Genomic DNA, 22,732 nt, shown 5'->3' with positions numbered 1-22,732 from the left:
TCCCATTATTTTCCATAATGTATTTCTCATTTTGGAGGTCTTACCATTGTAGCCTTCCAGCACAGAGTCAATGATTGGCCTGGCTGTTAAATTGTAAACATCCAGCTGGTTACTGTCTATTCCAAAAACTGTGTCAAACGTAAAAGTCTTTGGGGGCTCATTCATAGAGTCTACTTTGTGAACAGCAATAGTTCCCCTTATTTCATCAACATTTACAGCCATCCTGCTGCTCATGGCTTTCTCTCGATCGTTCAATGGGCGACATCGAACTACAACCTTCACATTATCACAGGATTCAGGTTTCTCTACTTTGTTGATCTGTAAATACAGACAGAAAAAAACAAAAAAAAAAAAAACACACATTAAATTACCACAAAACATAGTTTAAAACAAAAAAAAAAGAAGTGCATACTAAACTGAGCACAGCACAAAATAACAGCAAATGATGTCATTTTATCAGGCAATCATTGCAAGGTCCACTTTTTTTACCACCACCTCCAATTTCAGAAAGCTGCCTTTCAGTTTATGCCCCATGAACTGGGGCATAAACAGTTTATGCAGCGCTTTACAACATGAGGGCAAACAGTACAGTTACAATACAGGAAAAATCAGAGGGCCTTACTCATTAAATTGGAGGACTAATCAGCACTATGCGACTGAACTGGGGTCTCAAATCAGCTACAGAGTAAAATGTGCAACCTCGTATATCAATGTAAAAGTGATCCAATAGTATTGAAAGGTTAAAATGAATATATAACCATTATATTAGCAAGATGCGACATCATATGTAAATATGAAAAACACACCCAAAAAAAAGAGAAATGTGAGTTAATGAAAATATGTAGCCATTATTATAACAAATCCATCACTCACATATATAAATGTGTCCAAGCAATAAGTGTGAAATTGTGCAAAAAAAAAAAAACAGTGTTAATAACGCAAAAAAGTTCAAAATGAAATAATTATTATAATTATTTCATTTAACCTATTTACGTTATTAACACTGTTTTTTTTTTTTTTTTTTGCACAATTTCACACTTATTGCTTGTTCACATTTATATATATATATGAGTGATGGATTTGTTATAATAATGGCTACATATTTTCTTTAACTCACATTTCTCTTTTTTTGGGTGTGTTTTGCATATTTACATATGATGTCGCATCTTGCTAATACAATGGTTATATATTCATTTTAACCTAATTGGATAAATGGTTTCAATACTATTGATGCACTTTTACATTGATATACGAGGTTGCACGTTTTACTCTGTAGGTGATTAGTGCGATTTGAGACCCCAGTTCAGTCGCATAGTGCTGATTAGTACATACCTTAATCTACATTCACTTTTGAATTTTGGGGTATTTTCAAGTTGCCTCTATTGTCTTCAGGCACTTGCACAATATATATATATATATATATATATATATATATATATATATATATATATATATATATATATATATATATATATATATATATATATATATATTTATTTATTTTTTTTAGCGCTACACTTTTACTTTATAATATATTCAGATGCTTTTCTGGGATGGGTTATAAGAAAAGACAAGGTGGTTGGGAGCAACATGTGCAAGGGTTGTTTCTCCAATTTAACAGAACCTTGAAAAATTCAAGAGGTGCTTTGCAAGGTGCTACAAACAAAAGTATATATTTCATCACTACTTGTTATAAAATGGTTAGGAAAATGCAGCCAAAACAATTATCAGGACCAGGTGTTCAAATTCACCTTGAAACAGCATGAAGGAAAACATCCCACAAAAAAAAAACAAAAAACAAAACAAAAAAAAAAAAAAAAACCAAGCTCTTAGAACAATTTGTCACATGTTCACATCAACACAATATATTGTTGCCAGAAGTCTGCTTTGGGTGGGTACATAGATTTAAAGTGGTATTAAAGCTTTGGCTTTAAAAAAATAAATACAAATAATGGTATACTTACCTGCTCTGTGCAGTGGTTTTGCACAGAGCAGCCCCGATCCTCCTCTTCTTGGGTCCCCTGCCAGCGCTCCTGGCCGCCCCCCCCCCCCCCTTTGACCAGTGCCCCCAATAGCAGGTCGCTTGCTATGGGGGGGGGGGGGGGGTCGGGCACTCCCGATCCCTGCTCTATAGATCCATAAAAGACAGAGCCATGCTCTCTCATTGGCTCACAGGTTGTGCTTGACAGCAGTGGGAGCCAATTACTCTCGCTGCTGACTCAGCCAATGAGGAGAGGGAGTGTGGGACAGCCAAGGCTCTCGTGCGCATCGCTGGATCAAGAGGACCGACAATTTAAAAAAAAAAAAAAAAAAAAAAAAAAAAAAAAAAAAAAACACAATTTTTTTTTACTTTCTGCTAGAATACATATCCAAAAAAAAAATATAAAAAAAAAAAATATTCATCAATTTAGGCCAATATGTATTCTTCTACATATTTTTGGTTTAAAAAAAAAAAAAAAAAACCACACAACACAATAAGCGTATATTGATTGGTTTGCACAAAAGTTATAGTGCTACAAAATAGGGGATAGATTTTTGGCATTTTTATTATTACTTTTTTTTTTTTTTTTACTAGTAATGGCAGCGATCTTTAGCGGGACTGCGACATTGTGGCGGACAGATCGGACACCTGACATTTGTGACACTTTTTTGGGAACCAGTGACATTATTACAGTTATAAAAAAAACACAGAAAGCTAAGGGGGTTTGTGGGACTTTAAATGAGACAGGCCTGGGAAGATAACACAACATGGTAATAATAAGAATATCTGTTGATTGCACCATAAATGCGACCACATAGTGTTGCATAGTAATAATTACATAAACGGTAAGTTATAATGAATCCAGGGACTTTTATTCCATAATAGGGTATATATTGTAGAAACATCATAAGACAACATAATAGCATAGCAGCCTATTATGGTCAGTATGGTACCATAGTAGAAATTCATCAGACTGATATTTGCATGTGACTGCATCATAGTATCAATAATGTCTGGTGAATGGACCACATTGATGACCACATAGCTTGCATGGATACAGAGTAAAGGAGTATGACATATGAAATCATTGTTCCCTGAGTATAAACCAACATAACAAGGTGACCCATCAACATAGCAGCATAATGTGGAACGCAACGGTGAGGTAACAATAATTCAATTATGCAGTTGTGTGTCTTTACAATAATACAGTAACATAGCAATTGGTGGCATCCAAACGGCGTAATCTGGTAAAAATGTAGAAGGGCTGTTCATGTAGATGGCATCTAAGAGCTCTACGCGTTTCATGGATCTTTCCAATCTTCAGGAGCAGATGCAATATGTAATGTCTATAAAAGGATGTAGGAAAAATATTCAGGGGCTAATTACAGGGCAGGTCGGAAAAACTGTTATAGCATGATCCCAAGGTAGTAATAATAGTCAAAAAACCATGAGAGGTTACTTACAAGGAGCTTGTGTAGGTGGGTGGAGGGTCCCAAGGGTGTGAGCCTGTCAGGGATGAAGGTCAGGCAATCCCGGGAGCTGAGGTGGTACCTAGAGGGCGACTTTATAGGGACATGTTGAAAGTGAGAATCGCATCTTGGTGTTTTTTAAAAAGATAAGAAAATATAAAGGTGACTGTAGAAGAGAAATAATAGAGAGTAAGAGTATTTGAGGCTGAGAAAGTGTGTGTGAGTGCCGGACCAAACCATGAGGTATAGCGGTTACAGTAGTGAAGGAAAAAAATAGAGGGAACAGTGAAAATTATACCAATAAGTGATCATGTGGTAACCAAGACCGGAGAGTATAAACAGAAGGGTTAGAATTATACGTATGTGCCTGTGCCATAGGGAAGAGTGTAAAAACAATAGTGAAGACCAAAGAGGGTCATAGTATTACCTGAGCTTCCCAGAGCGCCTAATTGCCAACACAGTGGCCATCGGTAAGGGGGTGTGTTAGCAAGGAATGTGTATCCAATAAAGGGGAAGAAATACAAATTAGAAACGCCGCCGGTAGGTAACAACCAACGCCACGTGGGCGGCTAAAGTAAAGAAGAGTAACAGCTATCGGAGCCGAGCCAAGCCAGCCCGCAGCCGGCGCTTCTTATAGACGCTTGGATGGACGACGCACAGTGTCGACGTGATGGCGTCATATCGACGTCACACGCACGACGCTGGGAGCGTGGCGTCGATGCGTGATGGGAAGTCCGCCCCAACCCCCACGTGACAGGGGAGGGGGAGGGCTCCCAGCACGCATCGCAGCTCCCGGGATTGCGATCCTTGGCAAGAAAACCCACCCAGAGGCCAACCATACTCCCCACACACAGGGTGATGTCTAAGGGAAATTAGAAACAGTTAAAGGTATAGGATGGTAATCTAGATATTGAATAGATACCGGTCTCTGAGGAGAAGCCTCAAAAGGGGGGGAGAGAAGGGGATTGTAGCGAAAAATATTAAGTTAAACAAATAGTAATGATGGAAAATACCGAAATAATAGGCGGTAAAATAACACTTGCGATCCTATCTACAGAAAAAATAATTAAAAACCTCACTGAAAAAGTAAGAACCTAAATAGCACTTACACTGAATGCCACCAAAACGAAGTAAAATTTATAGAAGGTAACAAGCATGTCTCCATCCCTGATATTTTGAAACAAGAGAAACTAATTAACTAAGTGGGACTTTAAATGAGGACATTTCTAAAATGCACCTCCATCCCCAAAATGCATATATAAAAAAAACACAGAAAGCTAAGGGGGTTTCTGTGTTTTTTTATATATGCATTTTGGGGATGGAGGTGCATTTTAGAAATGTCCTCATTTAAAGTCCCACTTAGTTAATTAGTTTCTCTTGTTTCGACATTATTACAGTGATCAGTGCTAAAAATATGCACTGACATTGTACTGACACTGGCAGGGAAGGGGTTACAATCAGGGGCGATCAAGGAGTAAAATGTGCTCCCCGTTTGTGATTACTAACTGTATGGGAGACTGTGTGACTGGGGAAATACACAGATACGTCTCCCTGCTTAGCAGGAAGACAGATCTCAGTGTCATCCACTGACAGAACAGAGTTCACTTGTCCACTTCAGCAGATCCCCGTTCTGTCTCTGCGGGGTACGATCGCAGGCAGGTGGCAGACTTAGAGTCCGCCAAACCCGCTGGCCAATCAGAGCGCACGCGCCCACAAATTCTAGTGCACGAATCACTGTACCGGTACGGCGATTTGCGCAGCCGAGCCACCTTGCCGCTGTACATCTGCGGCGGGTGGTCGGCAAGTAGTTAACATAGTCCATTTAGTCCCTGTGCCTAACATTCTGCCATTTTCTTTTCAGCAGAAGGCACATGTGCACCAATCAGCTCCTTTGACAGCAGCCTCTAAAAGTCTGTGAGAGGCTGAGAAATGCTGCATGAACCCCTTCCTAACAGCCGAACACAGATATATGTCGGCAGAATGGCACAGGTGGGCAAAAGGGCGTACAGGTACGTCCCCTTTAAGATGCGGCATTGTGGGCATGTGCCGGGTGCCTGCGATCGTATCACGGAGCAGAAGAACAGGGAGATGCCTTTGTAAACAAAGCATTTCCCTGTTCTGCCTAGTGATATGACAGAGATCAATGCTCTCTGTCATCGAGAGCAGTAATCGCTGTCATGTGAGTAGTAGCCCACCCCCCCACAGTTAGAATCACTCCCTAGGACACACTTAACCTCTTGATCGCCCCCTATTTAACCCCTTCCCTGCCAGTGTCATTTACACAGTAATAAGTGCATTTTTATAGCACTGATCGCTGTATAAAATGACAATGGTCCCAAAAGTATCCGATGTGTCTGCCATGTCGCAGTCACAATAAAAATTGCAGATCGCCGCCATTACTGATAAAAAAAAAAAATCATAATAAAAATGCCATAAAACTATCCCCTATTTTGTAGACGCTATAACTTTTGCGCAAACCAATCAATATACACTTATTGTGATTTTTTTTTACCAAAAATATGTAACAGAATACATATCAGCCTAAAATGAGGAAAACAATTGTTTTTTTTATATATTTTGGGGGGATATTTATTACAGCTCTTTTTTTGTTTATAGCACAAAAAATAAAAACCGTAGAGGTAATCAAATACCACCAAAAGAAAGCTCTATTTGTGGGGAAAAAAGGATGTCAATTTTGTTTGGGTGCAAAGTCGCGCGACCGCGTCAGTTAAAGCGACGCAGTGCCGAATCGCAAAAAGTGCTCTGGTCAGGAATGGGGTAAACCCTTCCGGGACTGAAGTGGTTAATGTGTACCTTATATAACTAGCTGGAGCTCTCCAGAATGATTTGTGGTTGTTCATCAGAACAGAATATGTGAAAGGCCCCATGGGAGTAGATTTGCAAGAGTGAATGGGGCCTATGTGGGAACCCACTGGGGCTCCCACATGAAATCACACACAGCCCCATTTGCAAGCGTGAATGGGGCCCAATTCTTAAGCCTCGTACACACTATAAGAAAATTGGGCAAACATTTTTGGCTGAGGTAAGATTTTCTGATCGTGTGTACACAACTTTCAACAGCCTATTCTGACCTTCCGAGCAAAAATTTCCAAAGGGACAAGCTCCTAAATTTTCTTGTACAGGAACAGACTGAACAATTTTCGTTTAATGTGAAACGGAAGACTGCACAGGATCAGAAACAAGAAACAGAAAAAAGCCTTTGTCGTACGAGAATTTTCGTACATCATTTCCTTCCTTGTTTTCAGAAAAAGAATTTTTAATAGTTTATTTTTATCAAATTAACAAAATGGAAAGTAAATGAACAAAAGAAAAATCCAAATCAATTCAATATTTGGTGTTTGCCTTCAAAACAGCAACAATTCTTCTAGGTACATTAGGCAGTGCCTCACATGCCCATTGTAGCATTAAGATGGAGCATTGTAACCCTTGGGAGCAGCTCCAGCTGGCCCCTGGTGTGGTGGTATAGGGCTTTTTTGTGAGGGGGCGCTTGTTTGGAGAGGGTGGGCTCAGCTCCCTGTTGGGACTGCATCACCCACCCCTCGTTCCATTACAAGGGGCGGTGCAATTCTGCTCCAGTATGCAGGGCGGGGTACTTGGGCGAGTTTAGGTGGGTTTTTTTGGGGGGATTGCAAGGACTTTAGGGGGTTCATGCTAGCGCACATTGTATAGTGTTCATGACAATATATTTGTAGTTGGGTTGTGTATATAGTATTTTTGGTTTTTGTTGAAAGAAAGCCATAAGAAGTCCTGTTTGCATTTTGCGAGAAGCCATGTGGGGGACACAGCAAACATGTGGAAGAAGGGGCTCTGGTTAGATGAGACCAAAATTTAACTTTTTGGCCTAAAAGCAAAACACTTTGTGTGGCAAAAACGAACACAGCACATCACCCTGAACACACCATCCCCACCGTGAAACATGGTGGTGGCAGCAACATGTTGTGGGGATGCTTTTCTTCAGCAGGGACAGGGAAACTGGTCAGAGTTGATTGGAAGATGGATGGAGCCAAATACAGGACAATCTTAGAAGAAAACCTGTTACAGTCTGCAAAAGACTTGAGACTGGGGCAGAGGTTCACCTTCCCACAAGACAACGACCCTAAAAATACAGCCAGAGCTACAATGGAATGGTTTAGATCAAAGCATATTCATGTGTTAGAATGACCCAGTCAAAATCCAGACCTAAATCCAATTGAGAATCTGTGGCAAGACTTGAAAATTGCTGTTCACAGATGCTCTCCATCCAATCTGACAGAGCTTGAGCCATTTTGAAAAGAACGAGCAAAAATGTCACTCTTGAAATGTGCAAAGCTGATAGAGACATCCCCAAAAAGAATTGCAGCTGTAATTACAGCAAAAGGTGGTTCTACAAAGTATGGCCGGGGGGGGGGTTGAATACAAATGCGCTCCACACTTTTCAGATAATTATTTGTAAATAATGTTGAAAAACATTTATAATTTTTCTTCCCCATCACAATTATGTGCCACTTTGTGTTGGTCTATCACATAAAATCCCCATAAAATACATTTACATTTTTGGTTTTAACATGACAAAATGTGGAAAATTTCAATGGGTATGAATACTTTTTCAAGGCACTGTACAAGTGCTGGGGTAAGAATTTTAACAAAGTTTACTGGGGGATGTCTATTTTATTGTGCTCAATGTGTTAATGCAGATATTCCCCTTCTTCTACAGATATGCACACTAGGGCTGAAACAACTAATCGATTAATCGACAACTAATCGATTATGAAAATAGTTGTCAACTATTTTCATAATCGATTAATCGGCCAGCCGATTATTTGGCCTGCATACAGAATGCATTATTTGTTTACATATCAGGAAATACAGTGCAGCACACATACAGCTCAGTACACCATCCATACATGTAAGTAAGTGCCTGAGAACTTGTGACTGTGTGAGGAGCAATGCCTCATGGAACATGTAGTCCTGGGCAGGAAGTGAGTGGGTCTAAAAGCAGAAGTTTTTTTTACCTTGCTATAGGGGCACTCTATACTATAACCACTTCCCACCCGGCCACTGCACATAAACGGCCGGGTGGGCTATCTCTCCTTCTGAGTGGACGTTCAGGAACGTCCACTCAGAAGGAGCGGGATCGCGCGCGTGCCCGCGCAGCGGCGTGATCCCGATGCGCTCGTGTCACCCGGACACGGCGCATCTCCGATCGGCAGGAGGGCTCTGCGATTGGCCCTCCTGATCACATGACAGCCGTGTCGAATCACAGCCGTCATGTGATGTAAACACAGAGCCGGTTGCTAGGCAATCTGCTCTGCTCTCCTCACACGGAAGTTGTCAGTGAGGAGAGGAGAGCGGATCGCTGCAGCCGGCTGGTGATCAGTGAGGATGAGCTGTTTTTTACAGCTTTTTACTCACTGATCACCAGTCTAGTGTCCCCACACACACACATGTAAAAACACAAAACAAACAAAGTAAACACACAATGTCCCCAAAACACATGTCCCAAAAACACATGTCCCCAAAACACATGTCCCCAAAACACATGTCCCAGTAAAATCACATGTCCCAATGATTATCTGTACACATATGTCACCTGCGCACATCTGTACATGATCATTTGCGCACGTGTCCGTGATCACACGAACCAATTATTATACACTTAACGAGATTTTTTTTACCAAAAACATTTAGCAGAATACGTTTTGGCTTAAATTTATGACAAAATTTGATTTTATTGGATTTGTTTTAAAATAGAAAGAAGAAAATATTGTTTTTTTTTTCAAATTTCCGCTCTTTTTTCGCTTATATCGCAAAAAATAAAAAACGGAGTCGTGAATAAATACCACCAAAAGAAAGCTCTATTTGTGTGAACAAAATGAAGAAATTTTAATTTGGGTACAGCGTAGCATGACCGCGCAATTGTCATTGAAAGTGTGAGAGCGCTGAAAGCTGAAAATTGGTCTGGGAAGGAGGGGGGCGAAAGTGCCCAGTATTGAGGTGGTTAATTTGCAGCTTGCTATTGGGGCACTCTAAAGACAGGAGGAGCCAGAGGCATCGGTGGGGGACCCCAGAAGAGAAGAATCGGGGCTGCTCTGTGCAAAACCAGAGCAGGTAAGTATACCATCGTTGTTTAAAAAAAAAAATATGACTATAAAGATTGTGCAGGGAAGATCAGCATCTGAACCCAGAGAAGGTGGAGGCTGATAGACTGGAGGTAATAGAAGGCGTTACTATTACATTTAAAGTAAACTTTTACATGGAGGCAAGCCACATTACGTGGGAGCAGGGCACATTTCAAGGAGGCAGGGCACATTACTATTATCATGTGCCTCAGTGTGAATGGGGTCTAAATAAAAAATGTGATCTCTGAGTCTGATGATATTTACCAGATTCAACCTCCAATAGTATATACAGTATATCTCCTCTGTCTGTTATTCTCAGAGTGGATTAGAGATTTTGCTCCCTAATCCTATAGTTGATTATTTATATTTACCACTGCATACAGATTTTGAAGAATAAATTGCCTTTTTTTAAACTTTACACATTAAATTATACACCACACTTTTTTAAGGTTATTATCCGATTAATCGATTAATCGAAACAATAATCGGCCAACTAATCGATTATGAAAATAATCGTTAGTTGCAGCCCTAATGCACACACCATCTAAATCAAATCAGTCCAAATAAGACTTATGTATGCCACTGTCTTTTTCATTCATTCTGTCTCATTTCCCCCTTCCCTTGTCCTTCTGCTTCCCACACCGCAATTTTAAAAAATTCTGTCTCCAGTGACCGGCTTCTTTTTCTAGACTCCCTTTGCCAGCCCACCAATGACATCTGCAGAAATCTTTTGCATTCATATTAATGGGGTGTTTTACATTCTGATTTCACAAAATCTCATGAGATCTTGCAGCTTTCAAAGGAGACCTCCCAGGAAGGCAGTGGTAATGTTCCCAGTGGACATCTGTGCGGCCAGGGCTACATCACCACACAAGTGCGACCAGAGGAAAAAGGGAAGTCTGCTTTAAGGTAGCAAATGCTGGGGGGTTTGATACTACTTTAGGAAGGACTTGCATCACAGCATACCAACTGGTACTACTGTATGAGCTGGAGATCTGCTGAACAAGGGCACTAATGAGCTGGAGATCTGCTGAACAAGGGCACTAATGAGCTGGAGATCTGCTGAACAAGGGCACTAATGAGCTGGAGATCTGCTGAACAAGGGCACTAATGAGCTGGAGATCTGCTGAACAAGGGCACTAATGAGCTGGAGATCTGCTGAACAAGGGCACTAATGAGCTGGAGATCTGCTGAACAAGGGCACTAATGAGCTGGAGATCTGCTGAACAAGGGCACTAATGAGCTGGAGATCTGCTGAACAAGGGCACTAATGAGCTGGAGATCAGCTGAACAAGGACACTAAAGAGCTGGAGATCAGCTGAACAAGGACACTAATGAGCTGGAGATCAGCTGAACAAGGACACTAATGAGCTGGAGATCAGCTGAACAAGGACACTAATGAGCTGGAGATCAGCTGAACAAGGACACTAATGAGCTGGAGATCAGCTGAACATGGGTACTAAGGAGCTTGAGATCCTCTGAACAGGGGTACCAATGAGCTTGAGATCTGCCGAATAGGGGTACCAATGAGCTGGAGTGGGGTTACTAATAGGCTGCGGATCTGCTGAACATGGGTACTAATCAGCTGGAAATCTGCTAAACAAGGGCACTAATGAGCTGGAGATCTGCTGAACATGGGTAATAATGAGCTAGAGATCCGCTGAACATGGGTACTAAGAAGCTTGAGATCCTCTGAACAGGAGTACCAATGAGCTTGAGATCTGCTGAATAGGGGTACCAATGAGCAGGAGTGGGGTTACTAATAGGCTGCGGATCTGATGAACAGGGGTACTAATGAGCTGTGGTGTCACTGGGCCCCTTTAAAGCAAACACATCGACATCAATACACACAGGGTATTTGCCAAGCTTCATTTAAGCGGTTGTAAACCCTAATTTGTTATTTTTACCTACAGGTGAGCCTATAATAAGGTTTACCTGTAGGTAAAATTAATATCTCCTAAACATGCATCCTTCATGCAGCCGCTGACGACAGCGGCGCATATGATCTGAAGGTCCGGCATACTATGACGGATCTTCAAAGCTTTTTGCCAGAACCAAGGGCTCCCATGCATGTCATCGCTGCTCAAGCCACTCACAGCGCCGGAACCCGCGAACCCGGAAGAAAGTCTGGGGGAACATGTCAGCCATCTCAGCGGTTACTGGGCGCTGTTGTGAGGGCTTCGTTCTAAGGTATTTCATAATGTGCATACTAGCACATTATGGCATTGTCTTGTAGGGTTTTTTTTTTTTTTTTTTTTTTTTTTTTTAGCAGTTTACAATAGCTTTAAAGCTTCACAAAAAGCATTACAGAAGCATCAAAAACACATCAATATAATGATGTTTAAGCTGTAGGAGCTTTAAAGAAGAACTCCGGCCAAAACTTTTTTTCCCCATGCAAAGGGGCTGTGGACTCTGACTTGAGCAAATTTATAGCAATGTGTTATGTCTGAGTGATGGAAGTAACTTGTCTCTATTACTACATACGTCTCTTTAAAATAATATATTATGGAACGTGAATTTAGGTTGGCACTGACTCTAGTGGGTAGCGCTCCAACGTTGGATCCTGTCATCTCTATATATCCATGTTCCAGATGTATTTTATTGCAAATGACAATGCTGCTATACCGATTTTCTTTTTATACAAAGTGTATTCTTTCAATAAAGCACCACTGTTTGTTAAATAAAAAAAATTAAAAAAGCAACGCGGTGCCAAATTGTAAAAAGTGCTCTGGTCAGGAAGGGGGTAAAATCTTCCGGAACTGAAGTGGTTAAGATATCCTCTCACTTCCTACCCTGGTGACAACATTGTCACTGGGAAGGGAAGGGTCAGGTATTTTACCAATCCACCCTCTAGCTTAAGGCCCCTTTCACACTGGGGCGGTGGGGGCGTCGGCGGTACAACAGCGCTATTTTTAGCGCTGCTGTACCGTCGTTCTTGCAGCGGTATTCGGCCGCTAGCGGTGCGGTTTTACCCCCCGCTGGCGGCCGAAAAAGGGTTAAAATCCCTCGTACAGCGCGGCTGTAGCCGCGGTATTGCCGCGGTATAGCCGCGCTGTCCCATTGATTTCAATGGGCAGGAGCGGGGAAAGAGCGGTGAATACACCGCTCCTTCCCCGCTCCAAAAAAGCGGTTTGCAGGACTTTTTTCACCGCCCTGCCTGCGCACCGCTTCAGTGTGAAAGCCCTCGGGCTTTCACACTGAACAAACAGCGGAGGCTGTTTAGGGGCGGTTTTCAGGCGGTATTTTTAGCGCAATGCCGCCTGAAAACCGCTCCAGTGTGAAAGGGGTCGAAGCCAAATAAAAAAAATTTTGGTGGAGTTCCACTTTAACAGTAAACAGAAGAAACTGGGATGTTTACCTTTTCCTAGATTTGCTCTAAATCAGGGGTCAGCAAGCCATCGATCACACTCAAACACGGGGAGCAGATAGGTGGATCGTGACAATGGCTCTGCCTCCCCCCACCCTCCGCCCCTCTCGTTCACTGCAGAGCAGAGTGCAGGAGGCAGCTTAGTGCTGAATGGAGGACAGGGGCAGGAGCTGCTTAGTGATTAGTTGCTAGGACCGCCTAGCAACCAATTACCAGCTTATAAGATGTTAACTCTGGGAGCTACTGCTCCTGCCTTCCACCCAGAACAAGGCTGTCTCCTGATCGCCGCTCTACACACGACGGCAGGTAGGAAGTGCTACCCGCACAGCCTGTGTGTATGTAGGGGGAGGGATTAAGCAAACTGCTCTGGAGATTGGGGAGGAAAAGAGGATACTGCTACAGTGGGGGGTGATGTGAAGGGGGGGCAGAGGACACCATTTTGGGGAGGTACAGGACACTACAATGGGGGGGGGGGGTGATGTGAAGGGGGCAGAGTACACTGTTTTGGGGGTCGGTGTGATGTGAAGGGGGGCAGAGGACACTGTTTTGGGGGGTACAGGACACTACAATGGGGGGAGGGGGTGATGTGAAGGGGGCAGAGGATACTGTTTTGGGGGGTACAGGACACTACAATGGGGGGGAGGAGGGCTGATGTGAAGGGGGCAGAGGATACTGTTTGCAGAGGATACTGTTTTGGGGGGTACAGGACACTACAATGGGGGGAGGAGGGGTGATGTGAAGGGGGCAGAGGATACTGTTTTGGGGGGACAGGACACTGCAATGGGGGGGTGATGTGAAAGGGACAGAGGATACTATGTTGTGGGGTACAGGACACTACAATGGGGGGGTGATGTGAAGGGGACAGAGGATACTATGTTGTGGGGTACAGGACACTACAATGGGGGGTGATGTGAAGGGGCAGAGGACACTGTTTTGGGGGTCGGTGTGATGTGAATGGGGGGAAACTACAGTGGGGAGTGATGTGAATTGGGGGGGCGCGGACACTGTTTTGGGAGGTACAGGACACTACAGTGGGGGGGGGGTGATGTGAAGGGGCAGAGGATACTGTTTTGGGGGAGAGGACACTACAATGGGGGGGGTGATGTGAAGGGGGACAGAGGATATGTTGTGCGATACAGGACACTACAATGGTTTTGGGGGTTGGTGTGATGTGAAGGGGGGCAGAGGATACTGTTTTGGGGGGTACAGGGCACTACAATGGGGGGAGGAGGGTTGATGTGAAGGGGGCAGAGGATACTGTTTTGGGGGGTACAGGACACTACAATGGGGGGAGGAGGGGTGATGTGAAGGGGGCAGAGGATACTGTTTTGGGGGGACAGGACACTGCAATGGGGGGGGGGGGTGATGTGAAGGGGACAGAGGATACTATATTGTGGGGTACAGGACACTACAATGGGGGGGTGATGTGAAGGGGCAGAGGACACTGTTTTGGGGGTCGATGTGAAGGGGGGAAACTACAGTGGGAAGTGATGTGAATTGGGGGGGCGCGGACACTGTTTTGGGAGGTACAGGACACTACAGTGGGGGGGGGGGGGTGATGTGAAGGGGCAGAGGATACTGTTTTGGGGGGAGGACACTACAATGGGGGGGGGGGTGATGTGAAGGGGGACAGAGGATATGTTGTGGGATACAGGACACTACAATGGGGGGGGTGATGTAAAGGGGGCAAAGGACACTGTTTTGGGGGTTGGTGTGATGTGAAGGGGGGCAGAGGACACTGTTTTGGGGGGTACAGGACACTACAATGGGGGGAGGAGGGGTGATGCGAAGGGGGCAGAGGACACTGTTTTGGGGGGACAGGACACTGCAATGGGGGAAGGTGATGTGAAGGGGACAGAGGATACTATGTTGTGGGGTTCTGGACACTACAATGGGGGTGATGTGAAGGGGCAGAGGACACTGTTTTGGGGGTCGATGTGAAGGGGGGAAACTACAGTGGGGAGTGATGTGAATTGAGGGGGGCGCGGACACTGTTTTGGGAGGTACAGAACACTACAGTGGGGGGGGTTGATGTGAAGGGGCAGAGGATACTGTTTTGGGGGGAGAGGACACTACAATGGGGGGGGGTGATGTGCAGGGGGACATAGGATATGTTGTGGGATACAGGACACTACAATGGGGGGTGATGTGAAGGGGGCAGAGGACACTGTTTTGGGGGTCGGTGTGATGTGAAGGGGGGCAGAGGACACTGTTTTAGAGGGTACAGGACACTACAGTGAGGGGAGGGGGAGTGATGTGAAGGGACAGGGGATACTGTTTTGGGGGGTACAGGACACTGCAATGGGGGAGGGGGGTGATGTGAAGGGGCAGAGGACACTGTTTTGGGGGTACAGGACACTACGGGGGGGGTTGATGTAAAGGGGCAGAGGATACTGTTTTGGGGGGACAATGTGAAGGGGAGACAATACTATGTTGTGGGGTACAGGACACTACAATGGGCAGGTGATGTGAAGGGGGCAGAGGACACTGTTTTGGGGGTCGGTGTGATGTGAAGGGGCAGAGAACATTGTTTGAGAGTACAGGACACTACAGTGAGGGGAGGGGGTGATGTGAAGGGGCAGGAGATACAGGACACTACAATGGGGGGGAGGGGTGATGTGAAGGGGGGCAGAGGATACTATGTTGGGGGATACAGGACACTACAATGGGGGGGGGGTGATGTGAAGGGCAGAGTACACTGTTTTGGGGGGTTGGTGTGATGTGAAGGGGGATACTACAGTGGGGGGAAGGGTTGCAGCGGACACTGTTTTGGGGGGGTACAGGACACTACAATGGGGGGTGATGTGAAGGGGGGCAGAGGATACTATTTTGGGGGGTACAGGACACAATAGGGGGGGGTGATGTGAAGGGGGCAGGGGACACTGTTCTGGGGGGGTACAGGACACTACAGGTGGGGAGTGATGTGAAGGGGGGCACTACTGTGGGGGGAGGGGGGCAGAGGTCATTACTGTAGGGGGGGGGAGATGTAAAGGGGCAAAGAACACTCCTATGGGGGCAGAGGACACTGCACTGGTGGGAGGGGGGGGGGGGGGTACAGAACACAACAGCTACATTTTTTGGGGGGGAGCTTGATAGGTTTTGGGTTTTCTAAGGGTGCGCCCCCCCCCCCCCCCGGATCTTTGTTTTCCTCCATGTTGTCCAGGTAGATCTCAACCTCTGAAAGGTCGCCTACACCTGCTCTAAATGATTGTTCTCTGTGCATTTTGCACATATCACAGACTCATCATGTGAAAACGTATACAAATCCCACAATAAGATGCCTATCTACTACTAAGTTTCTTCCCCCATTGATACATGGGCTGTACAATGCTCAGTGTACACAGGCTCACTCCCAGTCACACGTATCATGGGCTATAGGCCACACAATCCTGGGATGTCAGCAGGAAGGATGAATGGGCGATGTTACTGAATCACCTCCCTACACACAGCAACCGCGAGCCCTTCCCTCAGGCGCCAACCCAGCCCCTCATTACCGGCATGTTTGCACTGTTCCAGGAGAAGTAGAGGTGAGCCCGGACACCCGCTGACTCCGCTACAACGGACACCCCAAATCTCTGGACCAGCACCACCGCTTCACACACCACGCATGCGTCTGGAGAACAGGCTAGCTGGAGTGACAGGGCTCCCAACCAATAACGCAGAGACTCAGCTTGCGGCTGCGACCTGCCAATCCGCTCTCATTTGCTCATTGTTTACGGACGGGGAGGGCTGCTTTACTGTATGTGACCGATCGGGAGATTAACCAATAGGAAGCTCTGGGAGGCTGGTCCCGGCCCAGAAACGTTGCTGTGGTTGGGTAGCTGCTACCATGGTGACTGTTGTGAAGGATTGGGCCCTTTTTTCCTGGTACAAAGCTGAGAGCTCAGCTGACTCAGGTGTGTTTATCCTGACAACCTGCATTCATAGCTTCCTACTGTCCCTGATTTCGAGGGACTGTCCCTGATTTGGAGCAATGTCCCTCTGTCCCTCTTTCCTCCTCATTTGTTCTTTGAATGACAATTGCACAGTCATGCTAGACCGTAACCATGTGACATTTTTGTCATTGTCTTCACACAAATAGAGCTTTCTTTTGGTGATATTTAATCATTCCTGTTTTTTTTATTTTTTCCTAAAAAAAAAATTAAAAAAAAAAAGTCTTAGTTTTCTGTCGGTAAATTTTGTAAATAAGTAATTTTACTCCTTCACTGATGGTCGCTGATAGGTGGCACTGATGAGGAGGCACGAATATGCCGCATTTATGGGCACTGATAGTATTATTATTATTAATAACTAAACAGGATTTATATAGCGCCAACAGTTTGCGCAGCGCTTTACAACATGAGGGCAGACAATACACTTACAATGCAAATCAATACAGGAGGAATCAGAGGGCCCTGCTCGTTAGAGCTTACAATCTAGAGGGGAGGGTCAAGTGGAAACAAAAGGCAATAACTGTGGGGGATGAGCTGATGGAGAAAATGAAAAAACAGTTGTTAGGTGTGGGGAGGGTAGGCTTCTCTGAAGAGAAGGGTTTTCAGGGATCGTCTAAAAGCTAATAGTGTAGGAGATAAGCAAACAGATTGGGGTAGGGCATTCCATAGGATTGGAGAGGCTTTGGAAAAGTCCTGGAGGCGAGCATGGGAGGAGGTGATGTGGGAGCTCGAGAGCAGAAGGTCTTGAGAGGAATGAAGAGAACGAATAGGTTGGTATTTAGAGACTAGGCTTGCGATGTAGCTGGGGGCTAAATTGTGGATGGCTTTGTACGTAGTTGTTAGTATTTTGAATTTAATTCTTTGGCTGACCGGAAGCCAGTGGAGGGATTGACAGAGAGGTAGCAGAGACAGAGCGATTGGTAAAGGTGGATGAGTCTGGCAGCAGCATTCATGATGGATTGAAGAGGTGATAGACTATGTAGAGGTAAACCAATGAGAAGGGAGTTGCAGTAGTCGAGGCGAGAGATGACCAGCCAGTGAATTAAGAGCTTTGTTGTGTCATTGGTTAGAAAGGGGCGTATTTTGGAGATGTTGCGGAGGTTGAGGCGGCAGGATTTGGACAGTGATTGGAGAAAATCTTGAAGGAAAGTTCAGAGTCCAGGACTACACCTAGAACCTTGGCATGTGGGGATGGGCTTATAGTTGTGCCATCGATTTTTAACTGAGAGATCAGGGGAAGGGGCATATGGGGGAGGAAAAATTATAAGTTCGGTTTTGGATAGATTGAGTTTGAGGAAGTGGTGTGACATCCAGACTGATATATCTGATAGTAAATTAGTGATACGTGAGGAGACAGAGGGAGTGAGCTGAGGGGTAGAGAAATAGATTTGGGTGTCGTCAGCATAGAGGTGGTATTGGAAGCCATGGGATGCTATCAGCTGACCCAGGGAGGTGTAGATTGAAAATAGGAGCGGTCCAAGAACAGAACGGAAGAGAAGGAAGAGAAGAGGAAGTAGAGTTATAGGTAATGCTAAAGGTGCGGTTGGATAAGTAGGAAGAGAACCAGCGAAGAGTACAGTCACAGAGACCAAAGTCAGGGAGTTTTTTGAGGAGGAGGGGATGGTCAACCGTATCAAAGGCAGCAGAGAGGCCCAGGAGTAGGAGTACAGAATAGTGTCGATTGGTTTTGGCCATTCGTAGATCGTTTGTTAGTTTTAGGAGAGCAGTTTCTGTGGAGTGTTCAGGATGAAATCCAGACTGAAGGGGATCAAGAAGGCTATTATCAGCGAGGTGGACGCTCAGTCGGTTGTAGACCAGACGTTCGAGTTTGGATACAAAGGGGAGCAAGGAGATGGGGCGTAGGTTGTTAAGATTGGATGGGTCCAGTGAGGGCTTTTTAAGTATGGGTCTGACGTGCATGTTTTAGAGAGTTGGAGAAGATGCCAGAAGAGAGGGAGAGATTGAAGATGTGGGTTAGAGAGTGTAGCATAGAACCAGAGGGTGAACGTAGCATTTGTGAGGGAACAGGATCCAGAGGGCAGGTGGTAAGGTGGACATTAGCAAGTAGTTTAGCAACCTCGTCTATAGTGGTGGGGTTGAAAGAGGGAAGTAATGATTGTGCCTGTGGGCATGAAGTGTGAAGCGTGGAGGGTATCAGAACAGTAGAGATCTCCTCAGGAATTGTATCAATCTTCTGTTTGAAGTGATTGGCGATCTCCTGGGCAGTGAGTGAGTTGGCGGGTGGAGGCGGTGGAGGACGAATTAGAGAGTTGAAAGCAGAGAAGAGTTGACGGGGACGGGATGATAAGCTGCTAATGAGAGTAATAAAGTAGGTCTGCTTGGCAGTGAGGAGGCTGGAATTGTATTTTTAGAGGGAAGATTTATATTGGTTGAAATCTCTCTGAGACCTAGTCTTACGCCACTGGCGCTCGTGAGCACGACTACATTTTTTTGAGACTTCTAGTGTCATCTGTTTGCCAAGGTTGAAGGGGTCGGGGCCTGATTCTGTGTGTAGTGAGGGGGCCATTGAGTCCAGTGAGGCTAGAAGTGAGGTGTTGTACACAGAAGTGGCTAGGTTGGTGCAGGATAGGGGTGAGATTTTGTCATAGAGGTTGTCGAGTAGAGAAGGGTTGAGATGACTTAGGTTTCTGCGGGTAACTTTTAGGCGGTTGGAGGGAGAGGAGGTGGAGGAGAGGAAGAGAGTGAAACTAATAAGGTTGTGATCAGAGAGGGAATGGATAGTTAGAGAGGTTGCATGGAGTGCAAAGGTGAGAGAAAACGAGGTCAAGGGTATTGCCTTCGGAGTGAGTAGGAGCATGTATCCATTGCTTCAGGTCAAAGGAGGATGTTAGGCTGAGAAGTTTGGAAGTAGCAGGAGTGTTAGTATTAATAGGGATGTTGAAGTCTCCGAGAATGATTGTGGGGATTTCAGAAGAAAGAAAGTAGGGTAGCCAGGCAGAGAATCACAGCTATCCTTAGAGAAACTGGAGTGAAAAGACTAATACAGTGTGCTTCGAAAGAGGAGAGTGACAGAGAGGGAGGTGGGTGTAGTACCTAAAAGGTGCTATGTGGAGTTAGAAGGATTCCGACACCTCCTCCCTTACGTCCACTGGATCTGGGGGATGTGTGGCACAGATAGGCGGCACTAGTGGGCAGCAGTGATAGCCAGCACTGACTGGCATCACTAATGGCCACTGATTGCTGGCACTTAATTGTAATCAGGGCACTGATGATCAGTGCCCTGATTACATACCTAGCCATCCCCTGTGATGAGATGCCGCTGATCGGCTCTACTCTCCTCACACTCTGTCAGTGTGAGGTGAGGAGCGCTGATTATCGGCATCTCCGTGTTTACATGTGACCGGCTGTGATTGGACACAGCCGATCACATGGTTAAAGAGCCGTTGCTCTTTACACAGATTGGGGTTGCACTGTGCCCTAGCAACACAGCGTGGCCACGATTGACATGCTGAGTGATTGTCACGCTGCACGCCCCCGGGGGCGCGCAAGAGCGGTCGTCTGGGAAGCCGTCATATGACGTCCACCCAGAACGAGAGCCCCACCACCCAGACGTCGTTTGACGGTGGGCGGGCAGCAAGTGGTTAAACAATACATTTCTTTTGTACAATTCTCCTTTAGGAGGGTGTGGCAGGGGATGTGCCCTATGCCTACATACTTTTGCTAATAGGTGTCCCTCATTCCCATCTCAGAAAGTTGGGAGGTATGTGCATTTGGTGTAGAATATGACAAGTGGTCACCATACAGATGTCACACTACTTCATTTAAAATAAATCTTTCTAAAACCTAGCTATTAGTATTCCCCCCCGCCCGTGCCCCCTCCATGACTTTTTTTTTAAATCAACAATGCAACTATCAGTCCCTCCCCTCACGCCAGGCTTCTAGGTGTAATCCTAAACTCTGACTTGTCATTTCAGCCTCAAGTCCAATTGTCAAAAGCTTGTAGAATTCACCTCCGTAACATCTCTAAAATTTGCCCCTTTTTAACAAAATGAAACCACCAAGTTCCTCATTCATTCCCTTGTCATCTCTCGCCTTGACTATTGCAACTCTCTCCTCATAGGCCTACCTCTCCATAGGCTATCAGTCTATCATGAATTCTGCTGCCAGACTTATACACCTTACCAACCGCTCAGTGTCTGCCAACCCTCTCCTCCAATCCTCTACACTGACTCCCAATCACCCAGCGAATTAAATTCAAAATACTAAACTACAACATACAAAAGGCATCCACAACTCTGCCCCAAGCTACATCACCAATCTTGTCTCCAAATATCACCTGATTTGTCCTCTCCGCTCTTCTGAAGACCTCCTACTCTCAAGCTCTCTCGTCTCCTCCTCTCCTCCCATGCTCGTCTCCAGGATTTTTCCAGAGCCTCTCCCATAGTTGCCAACAGTCCCGATTTTCCCGGGACAATCCCGATTTTGGGACCCTCATCCCGATTGGAGGCTGTCCTGAATCGGGATTTTCCATAATGAAAATTGGGAATGTTGTTTTTTTTTTTTTGTTTTTGGAGCAGCGGGCTCCAGCAAAATGGCGGCCGGCGCCGCCGCTCTATCTTCCCCTAGTGCTGAGTGGAGAGAGGAAGGGGGCTCGATCCGTGCAGCCAATGAAGCGGCTTCTTTAGCTGCACGGCCCCTCCCCTCTCCACTGCAGCAAGCCGAAGACACGGGCCGGTCGCCGTGTCTTGCTGAAAGTTCCCCAGCCCCGTACTGCGCAAGCGCTGCACCTGCGCAGTACAGGGGGTCCTCCATTGCCGAGGGGAACTTTCTCGGCAGAACACCGGCCGCTCCTGCACTGAGCGGGGGCCGGGCTGCATTGAGGGGTGGTCTGCACTAACTGAGGGGTGGTCTGCACTAACTGAGGGGGGATCTGTACTGATGGAGGGGGTCTGCACTGATGGAGGGGGTCTATACAGACTCTGCCGGGGGCACCTGATGCAAGGACAGACTCTGCCGGGGGCACCTGATGCAAGGACAGACTCTGCCGCGGGCACCTGATGCAAGGACAGACTCTGCCGCGGGCACCTGATGCAAGGACAGACTCTGCTGGTGGCAGGCGACGTGGCTAGTGACACGCTCAGGGATCCCACTGATTCGGCATTATGGTGAGTTGAATGATTTAATTTTATATTACAATGTAATAATAGAAATAAGGCGCTTCAATCATCCTGACACCATAACAACCATGGTGCCGGGATGATTGAAGCGTTAACACCAGGCGTTTGGAGTATCTTTATCTGCTGATTGTTAAACTTTCTAGAATACACATATTTCTATTGTGTAGGATCTGGGGCTGCTGACCCGTCATTTCCCTCTCCCCCTTTCCTTCTCGCCCTTTCCCTCTCCATCCCTCTCCATCCCTCATTCATCTCAGACTCTAACCACACCCTCTTGAGCCATGCCCATTTAAGCCACGCCCACTTTCACGTAAGCCATGCCCACTTTTCACCGCGGCGCGCGCACTTATATAATTTTTGCTAAGCCACGCCTACAAACGAATGCCCCGCCCTCTAATGTAGGGCTCCACCTACAGCCAAAAAAGTGTCCTATATATTTTTTTTTCAATGTTGGCAACTATGCTCTCCCATCCTCCGGTACTCGCTACCTCCACCTATCCGGCTATCTCCTACTCTAGCTACCTTCAGGCGATCCCTGAAAATTCATCTCTTCAGGGAAGCCTATCACGTCTCCAACTAATCTTTTACCACTTCCATCAGCTCATTCCCCACAGTTAGAACCTTTTGTGCCACCTGCCCCACCCTATTAGATTGTAAGCTCTTATGAGCAGGGCCCTCTTAATCCTCTTGTATATTATTGTATTATAACTGTATTGTCTACCTTTT

General features: G+C 45.7%; 1 protein-coding gene across 2 annotated transcripts in view; it reads right to left on the bottom strand.

Moving 5' to 3' along the window:
* KIF3A (kinesin family member 3A) overlaps positions 1 to 16,609 on the bottom strand; it is a 147,242-nt gene extending 130,633 nt beyond the window's left edge. Inside the window, exons 1-2 of one of the 2 annotated variants that reach the window (XM_073620672.1) lie at positions 16,431 to 16,609; positions 45 to 318 (exon numbers count right to left, since the gene is read on the bottom strand). In XM_073620672.1, the coding sequence (XP_073476773.1) occupies positions 45 to 318; positions 16,431 to 16,436 (280 nt within the window). In that variant the 5' untranslated portion in view covers positions 16,437 to 16,609. The remainder of the gene's footprint in view (positions 1 to 44; positions 319 to 16,430) is intronic. The other variant, XM_073620671.1, reaches the window with a different exon arrangement.
* Positions 16,610 to 22,732: the final 6,123 nt, after the last annotated feature.

Source organism: Aquarana catesbeiana, linkage group LG03, assembly GCF_042186555.1.
Source record: "Aquarana catesbeiana isolate 2022-GZ linkage group LG03, ASM4218655v1, whole genome shotgun sequence".
NCBI classification, from domain to species: domain Eukaryota; kingdom Metazoa; phylum Chordata; class Amphibia; order Anura; family Ranidae; genus Aquarana; species Aquarana catesbeiana.
Note: the sequence above shows the minus strand (reverse complement) of the source record. Positions and strands in the feature narration are given on the sequence as shown.